Source organism: Hippichthys cyanospilos, chromosome 1, assembly GCF_059441005.1.
Source record: "Hippichthys cyanospilos isolate Australia breed blue-spotted pipefish chromosome 1, RoL_Hcya_1.0, whole genome shotgun sequence".
Taxonomy (NCBI): domain Eukaryota; kingdom Metazoa; phylum Chordata; class Actinopteri; order Syngnathiformes; family Syngnathidae; genus Hippichthys; species Hippichthys cyanospilos.
In genome coordinates this window covers 2,925,403-2,950,711 of record NC_142369.1, presented here as the reverse complement: position 1 = coordinate 2,950,711, position 25,309 = coordinate 2,925,403, and the positions used below count along the sequence as shown (strand labels likewise).

The window sequence follows — 25,309 nt, the reverse complement described above, 5'->3', positions numbered from 1 at the left end:
GATCCAAGGAAGGAAAAAAAACGGCTGGATTCTCACGTTACAAATTCATGACTTTAAAGTCTTGACTTCAACCCCTGGGGATTTTTCGCGAACCTCGTCAAATGTAAATATAGAAGTAATCAAGTCAAAATTCTGACTTGAAAGTGAGACTTCCGACTCGTTCGAATCCTGCCCGCTTTTTTTTTTTTTTTCATCTTCTTCTCCACTGGCCTCCATCGTCTGTCCAGTCAAACGATTTGCACTTTAGTTTTGCGGAGTCCCCGGCAAGTCCCCGAGGCGGCGGGGGCCCAAGCGACAGCTGACCCCGCCAGCAGAAGGAATGTCCCCCCCCCCCTGCAGATAAACCTCGACAGCTGTCGAGGGGAGGTGAGCTGCTATTTTTGTCTTCCTCCCGGCCAGAAAGACGAGCGTCCAACGGGAGGCCCTCCTTTTCGCCTTCTGGATCTCTCCTGAGCGCAGAAACTTCTGGAGAAGCGGCCCCCGGGCTACAAGAGGACGTCGGAGGCGCCCGGGGCACGGCGGACGGGCGGACATGGCCTTGCTGTGCTACAACAAAGGCTGCGGGCAGTCGTTTGACGCCGACACCAACAAGGATGGTGAGCGAAGATTCGGAATGAATTTGCGGGGCCGCTTCAGGTTCATTCATTCTCGTTCGGGGAAAGCTCTTTGATTTTGCTTCAAACTGTTGAACGGGGAGCGTCACAGTTGACGTTGAAGTTTTAACTGTCTTTTGCTGTTATCAGCTAGTCTTAATTTCATTTATTTTAATTCTCGGACAAAACATGAAACAACTTTTTGCTGAAATTGAGCTACGGTGACACCTTCACAAAATATATTCCTTTATTTTGTTGTTTCAGTCTAATCATTTTTAATGGCGTGAAAAGAGCAATACTATTTTCTTTTCAATTAAAAGCAAATGAATTGGAACATGAAATAACATTGCTTAAATTCAGCCATAGTGACTGGTTTCTTTATTTTGTTGTTTCAATCTAATGTAATAATTTTTAATAGAGTTACAGGAACATTACGTTTTTCTTTTCAAATTAGAAGCAAATCACTTGGAACATGAAATAACATTGCTTTAAATTGAGTTTTCGTGACTCATGAAATAACTTATTGCTTTAAATTGAGCTTTCGTGACTCATGAAATAACTTTTTGCTTTAAATTGAGCTTTCGTGACTCATGAAATAACTTTTTGCTTTAAATTGAGCTTTCGTGACTCATGAAATAACTTTTTGCTTTAAATTGAGCTTTCGTGACTCCTTCATGAAATGTTGTATTGCTTTATTTTGTTGTTTCAATCTAATGTAATGCTTTTTAATGAGGTGATAGGAACTGTACACTTTATTTTCAAATTAAAAGCAAATGACTTGGAACTTGAAATAACGTATTGCTTTAAATTAAGCATTAGTTTGCAGAATGTTGTATGCCTTTACTTTGTTGTTTCAATCTGCTTTTTAATGCCATGACTGGAACGAGACATTTTTCTTCCCAAATTAAAAGTAAATGAATTTGAACTTGAAATAACTTATTGCTTGAAATGATCTTTAGTGACTGCTTCACAAAATGTTGTACTCCTTTATTTTCTTGTGGCAATCTAAAGCTTTTTAATGACGTGACAGAAACGGTACACTTTTTATTTTCAAATTAAGAGAAAATTGATTGGGACACCAAGCTATTGTTGCTAAATTAGTAGCAGACACTCCTTTGCATAATATTGTATTCCTTTATTTTGTTGTTTCAATCTAATGTAATGCGTTTTAAAGACGTGACAGAAACGGTACACATTTTGTTTTCAAATTAAGAGGAAATTGATTGGGAAACCAAGCTATTGTTACTAAATTAGTAGCAGAGACTCATTTGCAGAATATATTATGCTTTTATTTTGTTGTTTCAATCTAATTTACTGCTTTTTAATGCCAAGACAAGGACAGTGCATTTTCCTTTTCATTTGTCGTTTCATTTCATTTTATTTATTTATTCTTTTTTTATTTTTAAACAAATGTTTTCAACTAATCCATTTCAATGCTGTGACAGGACCGGTACACTTTTCAAATTAAGAGTGAAACGATTGGAACACCAACACAACTAATTGCGCACAGTGTTTGAGAAATGTTGCATGTCATTTTTGAGGCGATTTTCCAAGACAAGCCAGAAATAAATCCGATATGACCACTACAATCTGCGTATATATTCTTTATCCTCTGCAGAAATCGATGAATATTTCTGCAGTGTAGTCAGTTTGGACATTTTTATGCTAGCTCTGATTGTTGTCTCTTTTTCAAGATTCCTGCCTCTTCCATCCCGGAATCCCCATCTTCCACGATGCTCTCAAGGTAACCATTAAAAATGACCAAACAAAAAGTGACAAAAAATTGGAAAAATTCCCCAAATTCCTTCAGGGTTGGTCGTGCTGCCGCAAGAGGACCACAGACTTCTCGGAGTTTCTCTCCATTAAGGTAAAACTCAAAAGTTACTCATTTATTTGCTTCATCATCTGATAGTTTGTTGTTTTTTTTCCCTCACGAGAGCAGGGTTGCACCCGCGGGCGCCACAGCAACGAAAAACCGCGCCAGCCTCTGCTGCCGGAAGTGTCGTCTGTCAAGTCGGGCGGCAAACACGGCGACGGGCGGGAGATCATCTACCGGGGTCCCAAATCTTCGGAAAAACTGCAGAGGGAGAGACCGAGGTGCTTAACGCCGTCGCCCGCGTTTTCCGGCGCGCTTTTCAAACCTCAAATTCGCTACGCGCGCACAGTTCAGATGAAGCCAAGACCAAACTGCCCGTCAAAGTGGCGCCGGCCCTGGCCAAGGAGTTGGACAAACTGGACATGAACCAGAAGGCCGAACAGGAGAAGAAAGGTAACGTGGACCACGTGTCCGGTTAGCTTCGGCTTTGCGGATTTCCTCAGCGTTTCTTTGCTTGACAGTTGACGTTGGAACTGTGCTGCAAAATTACAATCTGGATTTTTTTTTTCCTTAGTCCCTGACAACGAATTAAATGCTTTTTAATGTCATGAGAGGAACAGAACATTTTTCTTTTCAAATTAAGATCAAATGAATCAGAACATGAAACGACTTAATCTTTGTTTGTTATCGTGGCTCCTATGCAAAATCTCATCATGCTGTAACTGGAACAGTACAGTTTCCTTTTCAAATTGAGAGCAAATGAATTGGAAGATAAAAAAATGCTAAATTGTTATAGTCGCTCCTATGCAAAATCTTGTCATGCTGTGACTGAAACAGTTCAGTTTTCTTTTGTTGAACATGAAACAATGCTAAATTGCTTTAGTGGCTCCTATGCAAAATTTTGTCATGTTCTGGAACGGTAGAGTTTTCTTTTCAAATTGAGAGCAAATGAATTGGAACATGAAACAAGTTTAGACTAAATTCTTATAGTGGCTCCTGTGCAAAATCTCATCATGCTGTGACTGGAATGGTAGAGTTTTCTTTTCAAATTGAGAGCAAACGAATTGGAACATGAAACAAGTTTATACTAAATTCTTATAGTGGCTCCTATGCAAAATCTCATCATGCTGTGACTGGAACAGTACAGTTTTCTTTTCGAATTAAGAGCGAATTAATCTTGCAAATTAAGAGCAAATGAAAAAAGATTCTGGGATGTTTTTTTTTCCCAGGCCTATCTTTAGCCCCAAAACTCAATAACTTCTTTTTCCTTTTCTTTGGCAGAAAGCCAAGCTGTGGTACATGGCACACGGTGCAAAAATTCTGGATGCAAAACAGTAAGTCGGCCTTTTCTTGCGCGGCTTTCCGAAAGCGACCTCCAGGACGCTTCGACAATCAAACTTTTGTGCGCTCAGATTTATCAGGGTCCAGAAACGGACCTGGAGGCCTGCACGCACCACCCCGGTGCGCCCGTCTTCCACGAGGGGTAACGGACGCCAAAACGCGTGCAAACGCCTGCGCCCAGAATGGTCCCGGCGCCCAGAATGGTCCCGTCTGATGGTGAGCTTGTCCTGTGTGACCTCAGGTACAAATACTGGAGCTGCTGCTGCATCAGGACCATGGACTTCAACGCCTTCCTGGACCAGAAGGGCTGCACGGCCGGAAAACACCGCTGGGTCCCCAAGCAGGTCTGTTAGCAATAAGAGAGACTGGATAAAAGAACACAACCTGAGTCAAAACTGCTTTGTGCGCATTCAACCTTACACTGGTGAGGCGTTCACTGACTGCTCACAATGTGGGAAATGTGAAACACTCGGCTTTTTTTTTTTAATCAGTAGCCCCGAAAGATTTTTCCACTTTTTCACTCGTTTTCATGCACGTGGACAGGACAAGAAGAAGGTGGCGTGTCGACACGACTGGCACCAGACGGCGACCGGCGTGGTGGTGACCATCTACGCCAAAACGGCCAACGCCCAGCTCAGCTGCGTGGAGGCCAACGGGACGGTCGTCTCCTGTCACATCCACTTTGAGAGCGACAAGATCTTCAAGAGAGACTTTCACCTCTGGGGGGTGCGCAAGCGCTAAATCGCCCCGGCGCCTGGCGGTAAAAAAAAACAAACCATTTTGAAAATGTCTCCTCTCAGGTCATCGATGTCCAGCAGAGCGTGGTCAACATGGTTCCGTCCAAAGTGGAGATCGCCCTCCGCAAGGCCCACCCGGTGTCGTGGGGAAAACTGGAGGACCCCAACCACAAGCCCGAGCCGGAGCCCGCGGAGGACCCGGCCCACGACGGCGCCGAGTCGCGACATCCCGACTGGGACATCGACGACGACGACATCAGCGACTCGGACGAGGAGTGGGCCGACGCCGCCGCGCCCGCGCCCGAGGCGGACGGAGGCCCGCGCCGGGCCCGCGTTCAAGACGTTCAGAAGGCCAAGAGGGAAGAAGTGGAGGAGGAGATGAGGAGGGCCCTGGAGCACGAGAGGCAGGCCGAGGAGAAGCTGCGCCAGCTCAGGAGGCGAGAGGAAGAGGAGGGATATGAAGAAATGCCCGACCTGGAATAAAACCTTCAGGGAATTTCATAAATGTGGGAAACGCTTCCTCATAAACCTCAAAATAATTTTTAGGAGACATTTTGTTTGAACAAGTGTTGTATCAATTCATTAACATCATTTCTTTTAATTGTATTTAACCTCTTTGATTACTTATAAAAGTGTATCTCTTTTTCCCTAATTAATTGCAACTAAAATTGCATTATATCCATTTAAACCAAAAAATATATATTCTCAACTATCTCACTGACAATTTGGCGTAGGGTGCAGTACTAAAAATGTACAGCAGGTGACGGTAGTGAATTACAAAAGGACGACGTTTTCAATGGGCGAATGTGCACATCAGTCTCTGAAAAACTCAACTACGGGTGACGATGCAGTATTGACAATATACAGCAGGTGGCGCGCGAGTGTCGCCTTCACTCATCTCCCACCTTTGAAGAAGTGAAGAAAAAATAGCGCATGCTCAGTGGGGTTTAACCCTGCTTGGGGAAGCAGGCGACAATTTTGGCCGTACTCTTGTGTGTAATTTGTACTTACACAGTAGCTGACAGACATGAACAAATGTCAACAGTAACCGCAGTGTGAGTAATTTACCCAGTGGGGTATTTTTCGAGGCAGAGTTGCTCCGAAGCGTCGTGGTATCGAGCCAAAACGTTTGGAAAATGGTAAGTTGTTCGTCTTGTTCGGGGGAGAGGCGACAATACGTGTGCTTAGCTAATGCTAGCAAGGGGCAAGCTTCCCGGAAGTGGCTTCCTACCTGCTTACGTTCACCTGGTATCTGCCAGGATTACCTTAAAAAAAAAAAATACTTGGAAACACACAAAAGTTTGTTTTATCCTAGATCAAGATTCAAGCGTTTACTTTTGTTTGTAATTTGATTTGAAATGGCAACTTGCTGGCCGTTTAAGCTCCAGGCAGTTGTCAGTGTCAACAATGAAAAGTGGCAGGAAAGCTTTTAGAGGCGGTGGGAATGATGACGTCAGTTGTCTCTTGGAACGGAACATAAGGTGACATTAATTTAGATGGCATGTATGTACCGTGGGTTGGAAATAAAGTTATGTCATTTTTGCTCAGTCAATAGTATTTATTAATACAGTGGTTCCCAACCTTTTTCAATGAAGTAGCACCTGTAAAATAAGTATCCCCTAACCATTGCAATATATTGTTGAATGACAAAAAAGTGTCCGTGTGTGTGATTTATTAATCTATGGAGACCGCATTTTGCAGGCGTACTTCAGAAACTCTAGGAAATAGATGGCGTAACATCACCTGTATTAAAATTACATCACTAATGACAACGAACTTCAACTTTAGTAATAAGTTGTTTCCGATATTAGTGCCGCATCGATGATTCCGGAGGAGAGTAGAGATGTACGGAAGACGCTAATCATTGGGGCCGCGTTGTTCCCCGTCCCGCCCAGATGCGCTTCATGCTGCTGTTCAGCCGGCAGGGCAAGCTGCGGCTGCAGAAGTGGTACACGGCCACGGCCGAGCGCGACAAGAAGAAGATGGTCCGCGAGCTGATGCAGATCGTGCTGGCCCGCAAACCCAAAATGTGCAGCTTCCTGGAGTGGCGGGACCTCAAGATCGTCTACAAGAGGTGGCGCTTCTCCTCGCGGCGCACGTTGCCAAGAATGTTTGAATGGGGATGGAAAATGTTGCGTGCAGGTACGCCAGCTTGTACTTCTGCTGCGCCGTGGAGGAGCACGACAACGAGCTCATCACGCTGGAAGTCATCCACCGCTTTGTCGAACTCTTGGACAAATACTTTGGCAGCGTGAGTCACGCGCCGCCGCCTCTCTGTCTGTTTTCCTGGAACGCTGGTGTCTGTGTGACGAGCTGTTTGTGTGACTTGTGTAATGCTGTATACAGTGTAGACAGACACACAAAACTAACAATGTAGTTAACTACTCAGCTAGCAAGCTAGCTAGATCGCTATAAAGTTAGTAAGCTTGGACATAGATAACTTGTTATGGATTGCGTGCTAGCTGCAAAACTAGCAGGGTAGACAATTACATAACTAACAAGCTAGCTAAAGCGCCACAAAGTTACATACCTTCTATGTCGATAGATAAATATAGATAACTGTTTATAGATAACAAGCAAGGTACTTAGCTACACAACTAGGTTACCTAGATCGTGACAAAGTTAGCCAGCTACAACATAGATAAGTAGTTAGACATAGATGACTAGTTATAGATAACTAACTAGCAAGGTAGATAACTACACAACTAGCGAGCTAGCTAGAGTTCTACAAAGTTAGCTAGCTAGAGCATAGATAGTTAGCTAGATGACTCGTTATAGCTAGCTAGCTACAGAACTGACTGGCAATCTCAATAACTACACAACTACCAAGCTAGATAGATTGCTACAATGTTAGCTAGTTAGAGCATCGATTGATAGCTAGTTATGGATAATTAGCTAGCTACAAACTAGCAAGATAAATAACTACACAATTAGCAAAGTAGCTAGATCCCTACAAAGTTAGCTAGCTAGGACAGATCGATAACTAGTATATAAATACATAAATACACAACTAGCGAGCTAGCTAAAAAAAAAAATATATATATATATATATATATATATATATATATATAGAGAGAGAGAGAGAGAGAGAGAGAGAGAGAGAGAGAGATATGTGTGTGTATATATGTATATATGTATATATATATATATATATATATATATATATATATATATATATATATATATATATATATATATATATGTGTGTATGTATTTACATATATATATACACACACACAAAGTTTTGCACTTAGATCGCTATTACACAATTTAGCAAATAGATGCTTCATGTTCCAGTCTAGCTTTTAAATAGAAATAACTCATGACAACGTTCATCCTTATAAAACCTAACAAAATAAAGGCATACAACTTTGTACCCTGTGTACTGTGTAGTCCATGTTTAAATTTTGCATGTTTATGCCCACTTTTTTTTTTCTTGGCCCTAGGTATGCGAGCTGGACATCATCTTCAATTTTGAGAAGGCCTACTTCATCCTGGATGAGTTCCTGATGGGCGGGGAGATCCAGGACACGTCCAAGAAGAGCGTCCTCAAAGCCATTGAGCAAGCCGACATCCTGCAGGAGGTCCATTTTTTTGGGGGGGGGGCTTCATCCTTTGCTCAGCCATCTCACCTCTTTTTTTTCCCCTTCTCTCCCAGGAGGATGAGTCTCCCCGGAGCGTGCTGGAGGAGATGGGTTTGGCGTAGCGGCGACAAGGCGGGACACGCGCCGACAGGACTGAACATTGCTTGTGTGTGTGTGTGTGTCTTCTGTGGCTCGGGAACTGTGATGCACCATGTGGGTATGAGCCTCGCAATGACATTGCTGTCCCACAACTGTGGGTGCCCATTTGGTTTTTTCTACATGGTGGGGACCAAATTTCAAGTTTTACTATCTTTTTGGGGACCTCTCGCACTTGCGGGGACCATTTGGGTGGACCTTAGAAGTTCAGACCTCTTTTTGAATGTCAAGACATCTTTTTAGAGTAGATCGCCTTTATTTAGATTTTGGCCAGGGGTCGGCAAACCAAAATGTAAAAAAAAAAAAAAAAATATATATATATATATATATATATATATATATATATATATATGTGTGTGTGTGTTATGGCTCCACGATTATGGCCAAAATAATATAATAATCACAATTATTTTGGTCAATTTTAGTATCACATGTCTATTGCAAACCAATGAAAAAAAATGAAGCCTACTAAGAACCAAGCACATGATTTACGTTAAAGCAAATTTTAATCAATTAGCATTCAAAACGACATTTTCGGGTCATTTCAAACTGTATTTATTTCAGTTTTTTGCCAATGGGATTTTTCAAAATGGGTCTCTATTGAACGCTAACACTATCTATATATATATATTAGGAATCAGGTGAGAAACTCAACGCCATTTCACACAGGTAAATAATATATTAGGGTGAGTAAAGCAGAAGCTTTTCTCATGCAAACATGTGGGAAACATTGCCCCCTGGTGGTAGGAGCGCTTAATTTGACATGTGGGTAGCCAACTTTTTAAATGTTAATTTTGCAGACGATCACCTTATTTGTGGCAACCAATATCGTGATCGCGATTAAAATTCAATTAACTGTGCAGCCCACTAGGGCGGAGCTAGAGAGCCAGATGCGGCCCTTGAGTGGCGAGTTGCCGACCCCTGTGCTAGGAAATGCAGTCAATGGAATGTCCCCGCTTCAATGGCAAACCCACTGCGTGAGTGTGTGTGTCATGGTACACAGTTTGTATTTCTATTTGTACGAGTGAACCGGCAGTGTAAATGTTGATTTTGACGCTAACAGGGGCAAACTTTGAAGATATATCATAATTTTGAAGATCTGGCCAATAGGAGAAGAGCAAAAGCAGTTTTTGTGTCCCGATCGCAACATTCCTCAACGCTCTTGTGAGTCGCTGGCAGCCTGACGCTGTGGGACTTGGAATATCTGGATTTTATTGGACAACGCCTGCCCTTTTTTTTTTCCCCCCTCACTGTAGGTACTAAAAGGCAAATGTGCTCAATACGTTCCGAGTGGCGTGCCTAATGAAGCGTCCGTCGGGAATAAGGAACCAAAGACGTTGAACATCACTGCCGCGCTGGGACTGCAACGTGACATCACAGGTTTTTGTCATCCAATCAGGTGCGACGTTAAAGGGAGGTGACTTTTTCCCAGAATGTTCGTTTTGAGTACAAAATACGATTATTACGAAGTCTTCGGGAGAAAGAAGATCATGTGACTTGGAAACCAATGTCGGAAAAGCCCATGCTTTTCTGCTTGGCTTTTTTTTTTTTTTTTTTTTTTAAATCTTTGCTTTGTATCCTGCTGCACTCGATGGATTGTTTTTTCGGGGTACTTTTTTCAAGCGCGAGGGGTGGTAGTTTATTCTTGCTGTCATGTGATTGGAGGGTTCTCATTTTGAGATGCTGGCTTGCTTTTTTTCCTAAGAGGCGTGTCTGTGCGCATGTGTCGGGCCACTGCTTTATTTGCGTGTTGCTTAATTTCAATTTGAGATTACTCATGTTATCATGTTATTTTTTTTTTAGGAATGCAGCAATTGTGTTTTAATTGAACTTCTGCTAGACTTTGGAAAGAAACGATGTGGAGATTTTGTGGTGAGACGCAAAAGAACTTTGATCATCTGTCTGATGTTTTAACAGGTGTGAAAGCTATTTTATAAAAGTCAAATAAAAAATTTCAAGCTAATTCAGTGCTTCTCAATTATAATTAGCAATGCCACCCTGAGGAAATAAAAAATAATCTGCCCCCCCCCCCCCCCCCCCCACTCGCTGCACTGATACGATTACAATCTAGAATAATCTATTTTTAAACATTTACAACCCCAGGTAAAAACATCAAGTGTACATACATATTAAAAATTGGTTCGTATAGAAGGTGCTACGCATATATAATATACATGTATACAATCAGAAAACATCCTAAATACAAAATATAGAAAGGATTTATTTACCTTTGAGTGGCGCTTTTTATGCCCATATTCCATAATCGGGTTATCTCCAGCATGGTTTCCATATGAATCATCTTACTTCTCTCTTTAACATCGCTAGCAATCTAGGGAGCAGTAAAATGCACTATAAATACGTTTTTGTAACCACTTGCGATCAAAGCTTCACCGTTCCGCCATTTTGAAACGAGTGAGGCCGACCAATAGACCAGCACTGTAGTGACGCGTTGCAGGGACGGCAACTGAAATAAGTGTAATTATCTAAAAACGCCAGCAGATGGAGGCGAAACAACACAAATACAGCCAAGCCCCCTAGGGTCATGACAGTTGTAAAACCGGGAAAATGTCATAAAGAGGGGATGAAAAAACTCAGTATTCCATGTGACAACATGAAAATAACATAAGTCAGGGAGGTTGGTAACACGGGGGTCCACTGTAGTTCAAATCCACCTGGCTCTGGCCATCCCGTGTGGAGTATGCAAGTTCTCCCCGAGCCCGTGTGGGTTCTCCCCAAGCACGCCGGCTTCCTCCCACACTCCAAAAACATGCATGGCGGGTGTAGTGGATGTGATTGGGTGCGTGATGGTCTCTGTGTGCCCTGCAATTGGCTGGCAAACAGTTGAGGGTGTCCCCCCGCCTACTGCCCATAACAGGTCAGCTGGGATAGGCACCAGCAAGCCTGTGGTGACCCTGGCGAGGATAAGCAGCTACAGATAATGTAGATAATGGATAGATGTGTGTGAGTGTGTGTATGTGTGTGTGTGTGTGTGTGTGTGTGTGTGTGTGTGTGTGTGTATATATATATATATATATATATATATATATATATATATATATATATATATATATATATATATATATATATATATATATAAAATTTGAAAGGGGGGGTGTCATTGTGCTTTGACTGCAAATGCATCGTTCAGCAGCAGCACTGCAGCTCATTGATCTGACCCGAGAAGGGAGAGAGGGAGGGGGGCGAGCGAGCGAGCGAGGGCGGCGCGGACGTCGGGTGCAGAAATTCCTTCTGAATGGAACCCAGAGCGGTGACGTCAATGGGGACGCTTGACGCATGCGTCACGTGGGGCTGGTGGGCGGGTATAAGAGGCGGTGACGCTGTCCGCGGTGCTGAAAACAAGACGCGCCGAGGGAGACGAGGAATCCCGGCGCTCAAATCCAAACAAGTCCGGGGCAAAATTGGACATTCCGATAGAACAAGAGAGAAGAGAGTGAGAAAAAGGAGAGCATCGTGAAAACACACAAGAGTGAGAGAGGAACACACATACACACAAACAAAGGAAGGAAGTGTGCTGTGAAGCGTGACAAGAAGACTGTGACGTCCCGACGAGCGGAGGCTGGAATCCCCCCACAGTGTGCTCCCACCTCAAGTGAGTCGCAACTTCTTTTCCGAATATTCCACAAAACTCTTTGCAATTTTAATGTCTTACTCGGGCAAAGTGGCAACAAAAAAAGTTGCATGAGGAACTGCGATGTTCTTGTCATATTTTGACAATGTGATTTGAAAGCTGGGTTATTGAAAACGTAAACATGAGGCGTCTCTATTGTCACGGTCGTGGCTTTCATCTGTTATCGTCAGAGACGAGCTATTATCACCATGACTCCCCCCACCCCTTTGTCAAAAATAACCCAGCTCAATGAGCTACGACTGCGCCCCCAGCAAAAAAAAAAAAAAATCGAATTATTCATTCAAATAAAATCTTGGATGATTATCGTAATGAACTGGTGTGTTTGGCATGACGGAATCATTCCAAATCTTACTGAGACGGAGGCAGGTGTACTTAATGAAGCGGCCGCTGCCGAAGCTCCTCTCGGCCAATGGGAGCTGGGCCGTGTCCCCGTCTGTCTGTTGACAGCGTGCCAGGGGAAGGCGAGCGGGACGACTGCGGCGCTCGACTTCCGCATCACTGGCGGGCGCCTCACAAAACCCCGACTCGTATTTCCACCTCATCAGTGGGAAGATTAGATTCACATGGCAACACAAAAAGGCTGTAATCTGATTGGACGAAAAGAAAACAAAAATCATGCACACCCTGGGGGTATAGAAAGGCACTCCGGGGCTACATGAGATTTTAACTGGGTTTCTGAAGGTATTACGAAACCCAAATTATTTCCTTGACATGCATGGAACATTTTTCTTTTCAAATTAAGAGCAAATTGATTGGAACATGAAGCAACCTATTCCTAAATTGTGTTCTGGTGACTCCTTTGCAAATCTTGCATGCTTTTATTTTAGTATGTTTGATGCACATAAGTGACAATTTCCCAGCAGAGGAGTCAGATATAAAACGGATGTCACATGATCGATTTTCTGGAGTTGCTGCATAAAATACACCGAGCGATATCACCACAAATGTATTTCTAACGGTAAATAAATCCAACGATGCACTGGCCACAAGGCTGAAAAACATTTTTCACACCAGTGAAAATTGACTCATTCAATCCCAAAGACGTATTTTTACATTTTTTTTTATTTATTTTTTTTTTTAGCCGAGACATTCTAGACCTTTTTTTTTTTTTGCTCGACTAAAGCTTGGTCTATGAATAGATAGTACCGAGCATTTGATTATTTTTAGGTGATTAAGAATTTGCATATAAAGTAGTAAATTTATCTTGATAGATAGAATGATAGATTTGATTCAATTTCCGTCCCTGGCTGATTTCAAACCTTTGTGTGGCTTTAATTTGAGATATCGAATATCAGCATTGTTTTTTTAAAAAAAATCATTTTGACAGTTATGAAATTTCTTTTAGGAATTTGCCACCCCGCTCACCGAAGGCCATGATGGGTTCCCGCAAGACCCCGAGTGCCCTCCTTCTGCTGGTTCTCCTAACGGGGAGCTTCTCCGCTGACCCCGGCGCACCCCCGGACCCACGCGACGTCCCCCCTACTGAGACGGCGCTCTCGAGGGCCGCGCAGGTCGGAGACGACGACCTAACCCCCGAGCCGACGGCCGAGGCCGACGACCTCTTCGGCGACGTGGATCCCAAAACCCTGGCGGCGCTTTTGCTGGGGGCGCTCAACGGCACTCGGGCCGAGAGCAGGAGGGAGGAAGCCGGCGCGGCGGGAGACGAGCCCCGAGGAGAGGAGCGAGACAGAGACGGGCGGCTGAAACTGGAGCTCCTGATGGCCGCCCAGGAGAAGGAGGAGCGGAAGAAAGCGGAGGAAGAAGAGGAGAGAATGACCGAGAGGGTGAACAGTCGCACCAGCAGCCAGACGCTCCGGGTCCAGACGCAAGCGCCTGCCGAGCAGGGCGCCGAGGAGGAGCAGCTCAACCCGGAGGAGCTGAAGAACCTGGAGACCATGATGAAGGAATTTCCTCGCTTGGACGCGGCCGTGAAGAGGGCGGGGGATCCGGAGCCCAACCGGAGGGCGAGTCGGGGATACGGCGGCTTCAACGACATCGTCCCCTTCAACAAAGGCAACAAGGCGTCCAAGAAGAAGCTCAAATGGCAAGAGGAGACGCAGAAGGCCTACAACGTTCCCTCCTTCAGGGGAAACTTTATGGATGACTTCAAAGGCCGGGGTGATACCGACGCGCCCCCGCCCGAAGAAGAAGAGGACGAGGAGGAGGAGGCGTTGAGTCCCGAGGAGGAGGAGGCCCGGGCCAAAGCGGAGCAGGAGGAGATGCGCAGGCAAGCCGCCGAGGCTCAGCGAGCCAAGCTGAAGGAGGAGAAGCTGGCCGACATCGCCTCGGATATGCTCTTGCGCTACATGGTCAAGCAGAACGGCGGCAGGAAGTACGACTCGCCGGCCGCGGACGCCGCCGAGGACAAGCGATCGGAGGAAGACCTGGAGGAGGACGACATCGACCCCCAGACCATCGACAAGCTGATCGAGATCTCCAGCAAGCTCCACCTCCCCGCCGACGACGTGGTGGACATCATCAGTGACGTGGAAAAGAAGAAGAAGAAAGACGTGACCCCGCAGATGTCCTCCTTTCCGGAATCCAAAGACGCTCCCGTGGACTTTCCGCTCTCCGGACAACCTTCTCCGGCATTCCATCTCCTGAAAACTTGGCTCCCGGATCAATCGGCGCAAAGATCCAAGGAATTCTGGAGCGACGCCGCCTCCAAAGCATACAAGTGGCCCAAAGCTCCGAAACCCACGAAGCAGAACCCCTGGGCCTGGACCCGCTACCCTTACGCGCAGCCGTCCTTCTACCCAATCTACTTCCCCCCCGGGCGGCCCACGTACCGATACTACGTCCCCAAACACGTCCCGGTCTTCAACGGCTTGCTCCAGCGCTCCCGGGACGGCGCCTACGCCTTCTGGCCCAAGCAGCGCTACCTCAACTGGGTGCAACCCCGCTTGAGGAAGCCCCCCGCCCCCCCGCAGCGCAAACCCTACTACACCAGATACCGCCTGCCCCTGTACCCCCAGAGGCCGCTGGCGGTACCCCCGCCGCAGGAGCGGTTTTACCCCTCGCCCCCGAAGGCATACCCGTCCGACAGGAAGGGACAGCTGGAAAAATACATCGAGCAGTTCCTCGTGAATAGGCCGCGCTTGCAGAACTGATCCGATGGCTAGGAGATACCGGAGCGGTTTCTGCTTCCATCCATTGTGACTCGAACATTCCAGGAGGGCTTTAAACGCACCGTCGTCCCAAAACGTTTGGGTAAAAGGCAGGGGTGTCCAAAGCCGGTCCTCAAGGGCAGCTCTTCTTTCCTTTTGATATTTCCGCCCTCCAACACAGCGGACTCAAGTGATCAGGATTGTTATCAGGGCTTGATTTAGGCGTGTTGAAGGACGGAAACACCTAAAACATCAAGGTGGCGGCTCTCGGATGAGATCAAGTTTGGACACCCCTGCGCGAGGGTGGGGGGAGGGGGGGGGGGTGGTCAAACAGCACTTAAACACACCGCGCGGGCAAAAGGAAAGCGAGACCACCGAAGCGTTACTTTTGATTATTTGTGCACGTTAAATTGCGCATAGCGAGGTTGCTAGTGGGCCTTTGAAAAGCGCAAAAACAGGATGTACAGTATTTGATGGCGGGGGCCGTGAGGCAGCACCATAATGGCTCCAGTGACTCATCCCTTTGCACAACTTCAATTACCTTGTTGCTATAGTGCCAAAGTGTAGCCTACATGCTATTGCTTTTCTTTTACTGCCTGAGTCATTGCTGGAAAAAAAAAAAAATCCAAATAATGCACTCTAAAAACTGCTCGGACAATACGTACAAAATGTGCCAGTGTGGAGTTACGGTTTTTGACTAGCAAACTTGTATTCAAATACGTTCAAACATACTTTACTAGTTTAAAAAAATAATGAACAATGTCTACGAATGAACGTTGCCCAAATGCGATTTTTTTTCTCAGTCAACTCAAAACCACAATCAAGACCCTGTAGCAATATGGGGAAAAAATGCTACATTTTTAGCATTTACGCCACATAAAAACACTAATAAACATTGTTTATTTGTGTATTTTACAGTTTCGTTGTTATACTGTGTTCCTTGTATGCGCATGCACTCGTAAATACCCTGTGGCATTATGGGAAAGAAATGTGATGTTATTTTCGAATGTAAGCTACTTCATACCAATACATTTGAAACTGAAGGCAGCAAACATTGTTTATTAGTAAATTTTATGCTTTTATTATTGTTTGTTCAGTTTGTTTGTTTTTCCATGGGGTATGCCCATTTGACAGTCAACGCTCTTTGGCATTATTGGGAAAAAATGCCATGTTTTTAGCATTTGGGCAATGTAATACCCATACTAGGAAAATTAAATCTGGAAACGTTGTTTATTAGTATTTTTTATGTTTTTCTGAGAACGTCTGTTCAGGTTTTTTTTTCCATGGTGTATGCGCATTTGGCAGTCAATGGCTTGTGGCGTTAAGGGAGAAAATGCTATGTTTTTAGCATTGAGGCTTTATTATATTATCAATGCATTGAAAAATTAAGTCAGTAAACATTATTTGTATTCTTAATGGTTTTATTAATATGCCTGTTCAATATTTTTTTTCCATGGGGTATGCACCTTAGACAGTCAATGCAATGTGGCATTACGGGGAAAATGCCATATTTTAATAATAATTACAACAATACATTTGAATTTTCAATGGGGTACGCACATTTGCCAGTGAACACCAGAAAGCATTATACAGATTTTTTTTTTTTTTTAGCAATTGGTTTGTGAGAGTATTTGAAAGTATTTGCAAGTATGTTTGAACGTATTACTCTTCATTGGCCAGAATGCTAACCCAGACGACGCTTATTTGGGTCAAGATTTGGTTCCGACTCAAGGTCAAAACTTCCCATAGTGATGAATTAAAACTACCAAAAAAATGTTATCATGAAAAACGTTAACTCCCCTCAATAAGTCCCACTATTTTGCATCTGAATTGAATTCTACTTGTTTTCGCTGGATTGCGCAATCGCCAGTGTTCTCCATTTGTCCGTTAAACTTGTTTACACTCTGATAACATATCCGCTGCCTTAGAGGTCACTGTGACATTATTAGCATTTATTCAAACATTTTGATTTTTTTTTTTTATGGTCATTTGTATGATTGTGAAATGCAAGCACAAGACGGAATGAGATTTCGGGACACATGTTGCGCTTCGGTCACTGGACAATTTGGACTTTATTGAGGAAAATACATTTGCTGTGTTGCCATAATATGACGCAAGAGTGGACAGTCTCGCCAAATTCATTTCCACCAGTCACGAAAACGAATCAAGCACGAAGTTTTTTTTTGTAATTTGTACTAAACTGCTATTTGTATCGATATCAAGAGGGCATCAGCGTGGAAAGGAGAGTGCACGTTTATGTATAATTGCATCCAAAATGTCTCCTCCTCGGAGTTTCCAACGCAAGAAAAAAAGGCATAAAAAAATTGGCTTCAAGATGACAGAAGCAATGATGTTGTCGTACCTTGAGATTCTTGTTTGAGTGATGTAGTTGTGGCCTCTCTAGATGTACCATGTTGTAACCGTCTAATAAACATGCGTTTGCTGGATATGCAAGTATGCGCATGTCAATGACTACTTTTACACACAAAGAAAATAAAGTCGACTACTTTTTTAATCATGCCGAGCTTCATTGCGGACAACGTGTCCAATTTCTCTTCTATTTATTTATTGTTGTTCTTAATGCGGTCGACGCGACTTTACATCCGAAGTGAATGCACCTTTGGTGTGTGTGTGTGTAAGTGTGTGTGTGTGTGTGTGTGAGGCTGCTGCACTCACGTGTGCACGAATGTCGAACGTGTTGCTCTGCAGCGGCTGTGAGGGAGGATGTTGCTGGATGAGTCACCCCCAGTCCTCGGCATGTGACATCATGAATCACTGCACCTCTGCGGGCACAACTGCAGCCATACACCGCTCGTCTCCCGCCTCTTCCACGCTCCTTCTGCAGACTTTTAAGCAACATTTCCCATTCCAGATTTATTATTATGAATATAATCGTTATTATTAAGGAAACAAATGAGCTAAAGGGGCTAACCTTTTGGCAGGGTGTTCTTGTTGAAACGGGCTCACGTCTCGTGTCTGAATCCCACTTGTGCCGTTAATGTGTTTATTTTTAAACATGAAAAATGATCATTTTACAAAGCAAAAAGAATCGGGTAATAAGGGGTGAAGGAGCATAAATGTGGTATTTTTATTCTTCGGGGATGAATTCGAATTCTGGAGCATCGGGACAACCCGGAAGTTGTTAAATTGCAAACCGGAAAAAAAGATGGCATTCAAAATGGCTTCCTCGTCTTTAATTATTATGGTAGGTTGAAGCGAGAGAGTAATCTTATATGTAACATAGATATATTTTTTCATTGATACTTATTTTATTTTTCCATATATGTAGTACTTTATTTATTCATTAGTTGCTTATCTGTTTTGAAATTGTACATGAGTATTTCCTTCATTTTGTAAATTATACAATTATGCTGTATTGTAATACGGACTATTAGACTGTTGCCATTTCTGTTTGTTAAATAAAGGTTAAAAAAATAGAAGCGAAGGCTCTACTAATTATATATTTTTCAAATTCAGACTTAGTTTCTTTGTTTTTCACCAAGAAATATATCAATAGTCTTTTCATCCAGTTTTATTGATTCACTAATTTACTTTTTAAAATTCTTTGTACCCGTCTATATTTTATTATTTTAAGAAGGCTTGGCTGATACATTTTTGGTATCACACTGTACCATGCCAACATGTTTTGTACATTTATCTGTTTAGTGTTAAAACGTTTAATTTGATTAATAAAGTTGGTTGGGGAGGGGGGCGAAGGCTGATGTTTAAACCAGTAGAAACGACTTTTTTTTATAGATGGATGTTTGAAAAAACGTGGATGTTTATTTTAGAGATGGATTGATGAAAACTTGTGCAACCTTTGAAGTCTTTTCCATATTGATTTGCAAAGAACGAAGACTCGAAGCCTTATAAAAAAAACAGCCTCACTACTGCCATCTAGTGGTCCGATAGAGTCATAGCCGCTACTCAAAACCACACAATCAATTTTGGTTTACTGTAGAATCGTTGAAGTTTTTCGTTTGTAACCATAATTTTGTCTGGTTCCTTTTTTGGCACAAATGTGATTCCATCGTGTATTGGTTGTTGAATTTTACAGTTTAAAATTTACAGCGAAGACTTGCTACATCTTACAATTGATGTTTAGTTCACATATTGGTATTTTGAAACGTGCTCATGTTCACTGGTCGTTTCGAGCAGCAGGCTTCTTATTAAAATTAATAATAGTGAATATTTTCGGCGTGACGAGGTGACGAGACTGGAATGCTTTGTTTAAACGGATCCCATTTCTTTTTTTAAAGAGAGCCGCGTGCTCATGAGCGCATGACAAAGGGGCGTGAACCTCTGACGTCACGCGGAGCGGCAATCCCTTCGAAACGCTTAGTTTTGCCAAGCGGCTTCCCCGATGTGTCCAAAATCAACCGTTGTGGGGTTCAAACCTTCACAACCCGCAAATGTTGCTGCATCTGCCTTCATCAGGTCAGAACCGAGTACACTAAATCATGAATCATCAAAATCCTATTCCATTTCTTGCTTACCCTTGCCCCGTCTTTCTTTTACAACGCTGAATTGAATTTGTCTTAAAGGGACAGTGTGTAAGATTTAAATAAATTAAATCATTGTAAATTTCAAAAACTTGCAAATTATTGTGTTCTTAATGACCCACATAAAATAATCATGGATCCAGTTATCATAAAATTATATTACATGAGGGGTGGCACTTCTCCGGAGGTAGCCATGTTTGTTATAGCTTAGGACAATGGTAAATGCAGCACCACCCGCTGGCCGTAATGAAAAACGCTCTAAGTCTTACACACTATCCCTTTAAGTGCTTGTGTTTGATTTGTGTGTAAATATTTGCAATTTTGTTCAGGAAGGAGAAGCGGCTATAGAAAATGGACGGATGGATGTTTTTTTGGGACAGCTGCTATATCACCGACGATGACGACGACGACGACGTTCCACTTTGCAGGTACGTGCGATATATTGCGTCGAGAACTGGGCTCGGAAAACGTTCATACTCAAAAGAGCCATTTTGACTGTCTCCCACAGAAAAAAAATCACTGGAAGCTACAAAACTTCTAACGTGAGGATAGCACTGGTTAAAATTAGGTTATAATTAAAAAAAAAATGATCATGATGAAGTTAAAGCCCACATATAAACGATGCACCTGCAGCCACGTAAAAAAAAAAAGAAGTATTTTTGCCATTTTATTGCATAGTTATTGTGCATTCAGTCCAATTGAATTCAAAACTTTCCCCCTTAAAGTAAAGTCTGCATTTACAAAACAGCAAATAAAACATTTACAGTACCAGTCAAAGGTTTGGACACACCTTCATATTCAAATACTTTCATTCTTCCAGTTGTTAAAGTTGAGTCAAGTTGACTTGAGAAAATCCCAATTCGTGTCAAATTGACTGGTGTAAGATTTAGAGCGTTTTTCAATACGGCCAGCAGGAGGTGCTGCAGGTGCTGCATTTACCATGGTCTTTAGCTCTAACAAACATGGCCGCCTCCTGAGAAGTGCCACCCCCCATGTAATATCATTTAATGATAACTAGACCTGTGATTATATTTAAAGCATACTGGTGCTCATTAACAACGCAAAAGCATTGAATTTGAAGGTGTTTCCAAACTTTTGACATTTGGATACTGACATCACCTGAGCAACATAATCTTCACATTTGCGTTTGGGAAACTTCGAAAGTCATTTCGATTGAAACGAAGAGCTTCTTATTTTCCAAACGGAGCGAGCGGCGCAGGAGAAGAATGAAAGAGGCTCCGGAACCGTGGCTTGCGGAACCCCGCTGTAAAAAGTTTGATTTGAAACCTTCTAATGGACTTTGTTCTCTTGTAGTTGTCAGGGCATCAATCTCACCAACTGCCGCTACGACAGTGGTAAGTCCCAAACGGAGAAATGAACGCCACAAATACACGAGCCGAAATCCTACACCAATTTTTCGTGTCAGTGCGTCGCGCCGCGGAGAAGTTTGGCATCAAAGAGGCCAAGGAAGGTGAAGACTGGACCCTGTTTTGGACCGACGCCCGTCCCTGCGAGGACAAATTTAAGGAAATGAAACCGTACCAGGTAACAGCCGTCGTACAAATTTCGGCGTTACGCGAATTCTCGGGCTAGTTTTAGTCATCCTTTCTTTCATTGTGGTCATTTGTGTTTGGCTTGTTGCAGAAAATCAACCATTTGCCCTCTATGACTGAAATTTGCCACAAAAATTCATTAGCGACTAACTGGAAGCACATGCTCAAGTTTTTCCCCCAAGACTACAACATTTTCCCCAGAACTTGGACCTTTCCCATAGAGTGCGTTTTGCTCGCCACGTCGACTCGCGTTTTCCCTGCGGGCGCGCTCGCGCTAACCTCTCCTCGTATTTTTTTGTTTTGTTTTTGCAGGTACGGCCTCTTCAAATCCTACGCCAGAGACAAAGACAAATGTTACATCTGCAAACCAAACGCGGGAAGTCAAGGCAAAGGAATCTCCATCTTTACGTCCTGGGACAAAGTTCAGCCGGAACCTGACATGATATGTCAGGAATACATCGACAAGGTGAGACTTTTCGCTTTCAGGTTTCATTATTGGGATTTTTTTTGAGTAAAAAAATGGATGATTTTCCTTGCGATTTTGGATACAATTTTCCATTGGTTCCATAACAAATCAAGCTTCAAAACAAATGAACATTCAAAACTACATTTAAAACCATGACAGAAAATGACATCAGACCAACAAAACTTTTAACAACTGTTTCTCTGATAATAAAGCATCGAAAAGACACCAGGGAGCTGAAATTTCAGCCAGACAGCAACAGTATGTCAAAGTTCAACATGGTACAGCAACTTAGTTATCCCTAGTCTCAAAAAATGACCCAAAAATGATTAAAAAAAAAAACTGCACAACAGTAAAGGGCTCAGCTGAAATGGATTTATTGATGCAAATATTCAGAATAAAATTCAAGTAAGCCATTCATCCGCCAATTAATAAATGAGCTGCTGCAGGAAGGAATGCAACTAAAAGACTGTTTAACTACTTTATAAAATTCACTTTACCGTATTTTGTACACTATAAGGCCCACCTTCAATGAATGGCCTATTAAAACTGTTTACATATATAAGGTGCCCCACAATATAAGGCGCATAGAATAGAAGCTACAGTAGCGGCTGGGGTTGAATTATGTATCCACTAGATGGAGCTGCGCGAAAGGGGACGACGACAAATCAATCAGATAAGTCAGTCAAACTTTATCATTAGAAATGAAGAACGAAGATGATTTGTGATCTAAAAAGACGAAATAACAAAACGAAGGTGTCCCTTGGCAGCCTCTGCTGATCGACGGCTTCAAGTTCGACATGCGCATCTACGTGCTGGTGACCTCGTGTTACCCCTGGCGGATCTACATGTACAACGAGGGCCTGGCTCGCTTCTGCACCATCAAGTACGAAGATCCGACAGATGAGAACGTGGTGAGTGCGCCACACGCCACACGCCACTGGATTTAAACATCGCAAACGCTAACGTTGCGCTCCCATTGTCAGAGTAACAAGTACATGCATCTCACCAACTTTACCATCAACAAGGACAGCGAGACCTTCATCAATGATGAGAAGACGGGCAGCAAACGGTACATTCATCTCCTCCGGTTTCGGTAGTTAGGAAATTACAAATAGTGCAATATTATCGTTCAATATTACCTTGACAACAAACAAAACAGCTTAAAAAAAATCAGCTAAACAAGGTCAACCGTTGCTTTTTTTTTAAATACTAGCATTAAATAGGGCTGTCAAACTTTAATTGTTAACAGTGGAGAGTAATTTAAATTTGAAGTATTTTTTTTTAAACTCGTTTCTCTTTACTTCCTGAGGAAGCTGAACTCTGCTAACTTGACAACCTTTGGGTTATTCATAAATAAATATATGTGTAAAATACATGAAAAAAACTATATATTTAATACATATATATATCTATATATATCTATATATCTATATATATTTTTTTTTATATATATATATATATTTTTTTTTTTTTTGTTAATTTATATATATATATATATATATATATATATATATATATATATTATGTATAATGTCAAATGAAACCACATGGAAACCACAGAGCAGCACAATGAACTTGAATGCAGCATTAAATCTCAATCCACAAACTGTTTGATGCATTGCATTCTTTTTAACTGTTACATTATACTGAATTAAGTTACTCTGTTTTCATAAGGTAAATAATACAGTGGCATACTGCAGTGGGTATGTGGGATTTGTGTATGTTAGATTTTTTTGCAAGGATTCTGCAGGTAATTTAACCCATTATGGTGTTTATGGTCATTTTGTGGCATTGATCTGCATGATCAGACCAAAATACCACTTTTGCATTCGTTTCATGTGTTTTAAAATTGTGACCCAAAAGTAGTTTTTTCTTTCTAAATTAAGAGCAAAGAAATTGGAAGAAGAATATTGCTAAATTGACACACATTGTCATTTTTTACACATTTTTTCTAGCAGAGGAGCCAGAAAGAAAACCGATATTACACCCACTGCCTTTCCGATAACAAAATCACCCAGTGATGTCATCCCCCAACTTTTGAGCTTTTTCTTGAATGTTCCCGCTAAAGCCGAATTTTGCCAACTTTTTGTGCCTATGGTAAACGCGATACGCGATACAGGAAGCTATCCACGCTGAAGAAGCAGCTGAGGTCCACCTACAGGAACTCTGAGAAGATCTGGAGCAACATCGAGGACGGCATCGTGAAGACGCTGGTCTTGGCCCATTCCCGCATCCAGCACGGTTACATCACGCTGTGCTCCAAACACGTGGTCGGCAGCGCCTGTTTCCAGATCCTCGGCTTTGACGTGCTGCTGGACGAGCACTACAGGCCCTGGGTGCTTGAGGTTGGCCCCTTTATTTTGCCTGCTTGCCCGCCACGAATGAAAGGCACATTTTTTTGAACGTATTTTCAATCGCAAAAATAAGACTTGATAATGTTCTTCAGGGGGTAACTGAGATTTTAACAGGGATTCTTTAGGTAGCAAATCTATTTCTACATTTTTTTTAATGCGGTGACAGAAGCAGTATGCTTTCTTTTCAAATTGAGAGCAAATGAAATGGAACATGAGGCTACTTATTGCTAAATTGTTTTATTGTGACTCCTTTGCAAAACATTGATATTAGTGCTGTATTTTTCCAGTAGACGAGCTAGAATTTATCTTACTGATTACCGGAGAGATTTTCTGGAGATAATACACCTAACGACTACAATATTTAATAATGCTGTTTATTTAAAAACACACACAGGGTTACGTGTACATAATTGAAAAAAGGTTTAAAAATTGACAATTTAATAGAACATACATAGTAAAACATTTTTTTTGTTGCAACTCCATGAACATTGTCCCAATCCTTCTCTTATGCGTCTTGGCCACTTGGGGGCACTCTACATCAACGTGGTGTTCAGAATGCCATAAAAGTAGATGTTTCGGTGTTGCTATTTTATCTGTCTACATGTGTTGCTCCACCATTGCTATTCAAATAGCCATTACATAAAAGGTTACAACTTGGAGAATTTTTTTTGAGCAGATTCACATTTTTTTCCACTTCTTTATTTCCACTTCCTTGTTCCTTAAGCACCATATCTCATTTTTGGGAGAATTAACCCTCGTTTTTTTGTTTTTTTTTAAACCTCCAGGTGAATCACTCCCCAGATTTCTCCACCCTGCTGCCGCTGGACCGCGACGTCAAGGACGCCTTACTTTACGACACCCTGGTGCTCATCAACTTGGCTCCCTTTGACCGATGCAGGATGATCAAGGAGGAGAAGCGCAAGGTGGAGGAGCGCTTGAAGCAAAACGTGCGCATCGAGGAGAGGTACCATCTTTTTTTTTTTCTTTTCTTTTCCCCCTCCCATCCCGAATATGACGCGAAGACGTTCCCCCCGCAGGCTGGAGAACGACCAGCAGCGCCGAGCGACCATGGTGGAAGAGATGGAGAGCTACGAGGACGAGCACCTGGGCGGATTCAAGAGGATCTACCCCAGCGAGGGAAAGGAGAAATATGACAAGTACTTAAAAGTGGAGGACAGGCTCTACAAGACCAAAAATAATGACGCCGCTGGACTTTATGAAAACATGCAATCCAAATAAACTTGCAATTTGTCCTTTCCCTGGCATTACTATTGTGGTTGCTATGGAGACAGTGTGGTTAGCACCATCTAGTGGTGAGATGAGCAAACTTCTTCCTCGATTTTTTTAAAGAACCCTATATTCTATTCTCTGGATTTATTTACTTAATGAGGATGATTTAGTTGCTTTTAATTCTTCAAACGTTGTCCAGTTGTCCTCACCGTTGTCCAATT

The 25,309-nt window shown here is 42.7% G+C and overlaps 4 protein-coding genes and 1 long non-coding RNA gene across 9 annotated transcripts; 4 read left to right on the top strand and 1 right to left on the bottom strand.

The window, feature by feature from the left end:
* Window positions 1-410: 410 nt before the first annotated feature.
* On the top strand, window positions 411-5,231 carry LOC148428600 (cysteine and histidine-rich domain-containing protein 1). Its single transcript, XM_088430107.1, has 10 exons — window positions 411-596; window positions 2,288-2,337; window positions 2,404-2,460; window positions 2,536-2,690; window positions 2,759-2,862; window positions 3,691-3,743; window positions 3,822-3,892; window positions 3,992-4,094; window positions 4,294-4,476; window positions 4,551-5,231. Exons 1-10 carry the CDS (start codon window positions 533-535, stop codon window positions 4,968-4,970), a joined length of 1,260 nt encoding a protein of 419 aa, XP_088286233.1. The 5' UTR covers window positions 411-532; the 3' UTR covers window positions 4,971-5,231.
* LOC148428597 (uncharacterized) lies at window positions 1,976-18,122 on the bottom strand. Of its 4 annotated transcripts, none has more exons than XR_015867496.1 (5): window positions 17,916-18,122; window positions 17,660-17,829; window positions 10,456-10,556; window positions 2,735-4,504; window positions 1,976-2,670 (listed from the first exon to the last, which is right to left on the bottom strand). It is a non-coding gene; the product is annotated as an uncharacterized LOC148428597 (long non-coding RNA). The 4 variants fall into 4 exon arrangements; XR_015867495.1 differs by having other exon boundaries at window positions 1,976-4,096; window positions 4,171-4,504; XR_015867494.1 differs by having other exon boundaries at window positions 1,976-4,504.
* Window positions 5,435-10,190, top strand: ap1s1 (adaptor related protein complex 1 subunit sigma 1). Of its 2 annotated transcripts, XM_088430120.1 has the most exons (5): window positions 5,435-5,626; window positions 6,383-6,561; window positions 6,630-6,738; window positions 7,934-8,071; window positions 8,146-10,190. In XM_088430120.1, exons 1-5 carry the CDS (start codon window positions 5,624-5,626, stop codon window positions 8,191-8,193), a joined length of 477 nt encoding a protein of 158 aa, XP_088286246.1. In that variant the 5' UTR covers window positions 5,435-5,623; the 3' UTR covers window positions 8,194-10,190. The 2 variants fall into 2 exon arrangements, with proteins under 2 accessions (XP_088286246.1, XP_088286253.1); XM_088430127.1 differs by lacking the exon at window positions 5,435-5,626 and having other exon boundaries at window positions 6,368-6,561.
* vgf (VGF nerve growth factor inducible) lies at window positions 11,570-15,267 on the top strand. The gene is made up of 2 exons (XM_088430083.1): window positions 11,570-11,837; window positions 13,222-15,267. The coding sequence occupies exon 2, from the start codon at window positions 13,250-13,252 to the stop codon at window positions 14,984-14,986; it is 1,737 nt and encodes a 578-aa protein (XP_088286209.1). The 5' UTR covers window positions 11,570-11,837; window positions 13,222-13,249; the 3' UTR covers window positions 14,987-15,267.
* On the top strand, window positions 18,051-25,190 carry LOC148428596 (tubulin polyglutamylase ttll6-like). The gene is made up of 12 exons (XM_088430095.1): window positions 18,051-18,188; window positions 19,243-19,420; window positions 19,815-19,913; window positions 20,800-20,840; window positions 20,912-21,030; window positions 21,130-21,260; window positions 21,351-21,504; window positions 22,272-22,415; window positions 22,488-22,573; window positions 23,624-23,849; window positions 24,644-24,822; window positions 24,896-25,190. The coding sequence occupies exons 3-12, from the start codon at window positions 19,837-19,839 to the stop codon at window positions 25,095-25,097; spliced, it is 1,359 nt and encodes a 452-aa protein (XP_088286221.1). The 5' UTR covers window positions 18,051-18,188; window positions 19,243-19,420; window positions 19,815-19,836; the 3' UTR covers window positions 25,098-25,190.
* Window positions 25,191-25,309: the final 119 nt, after the last annotated feature.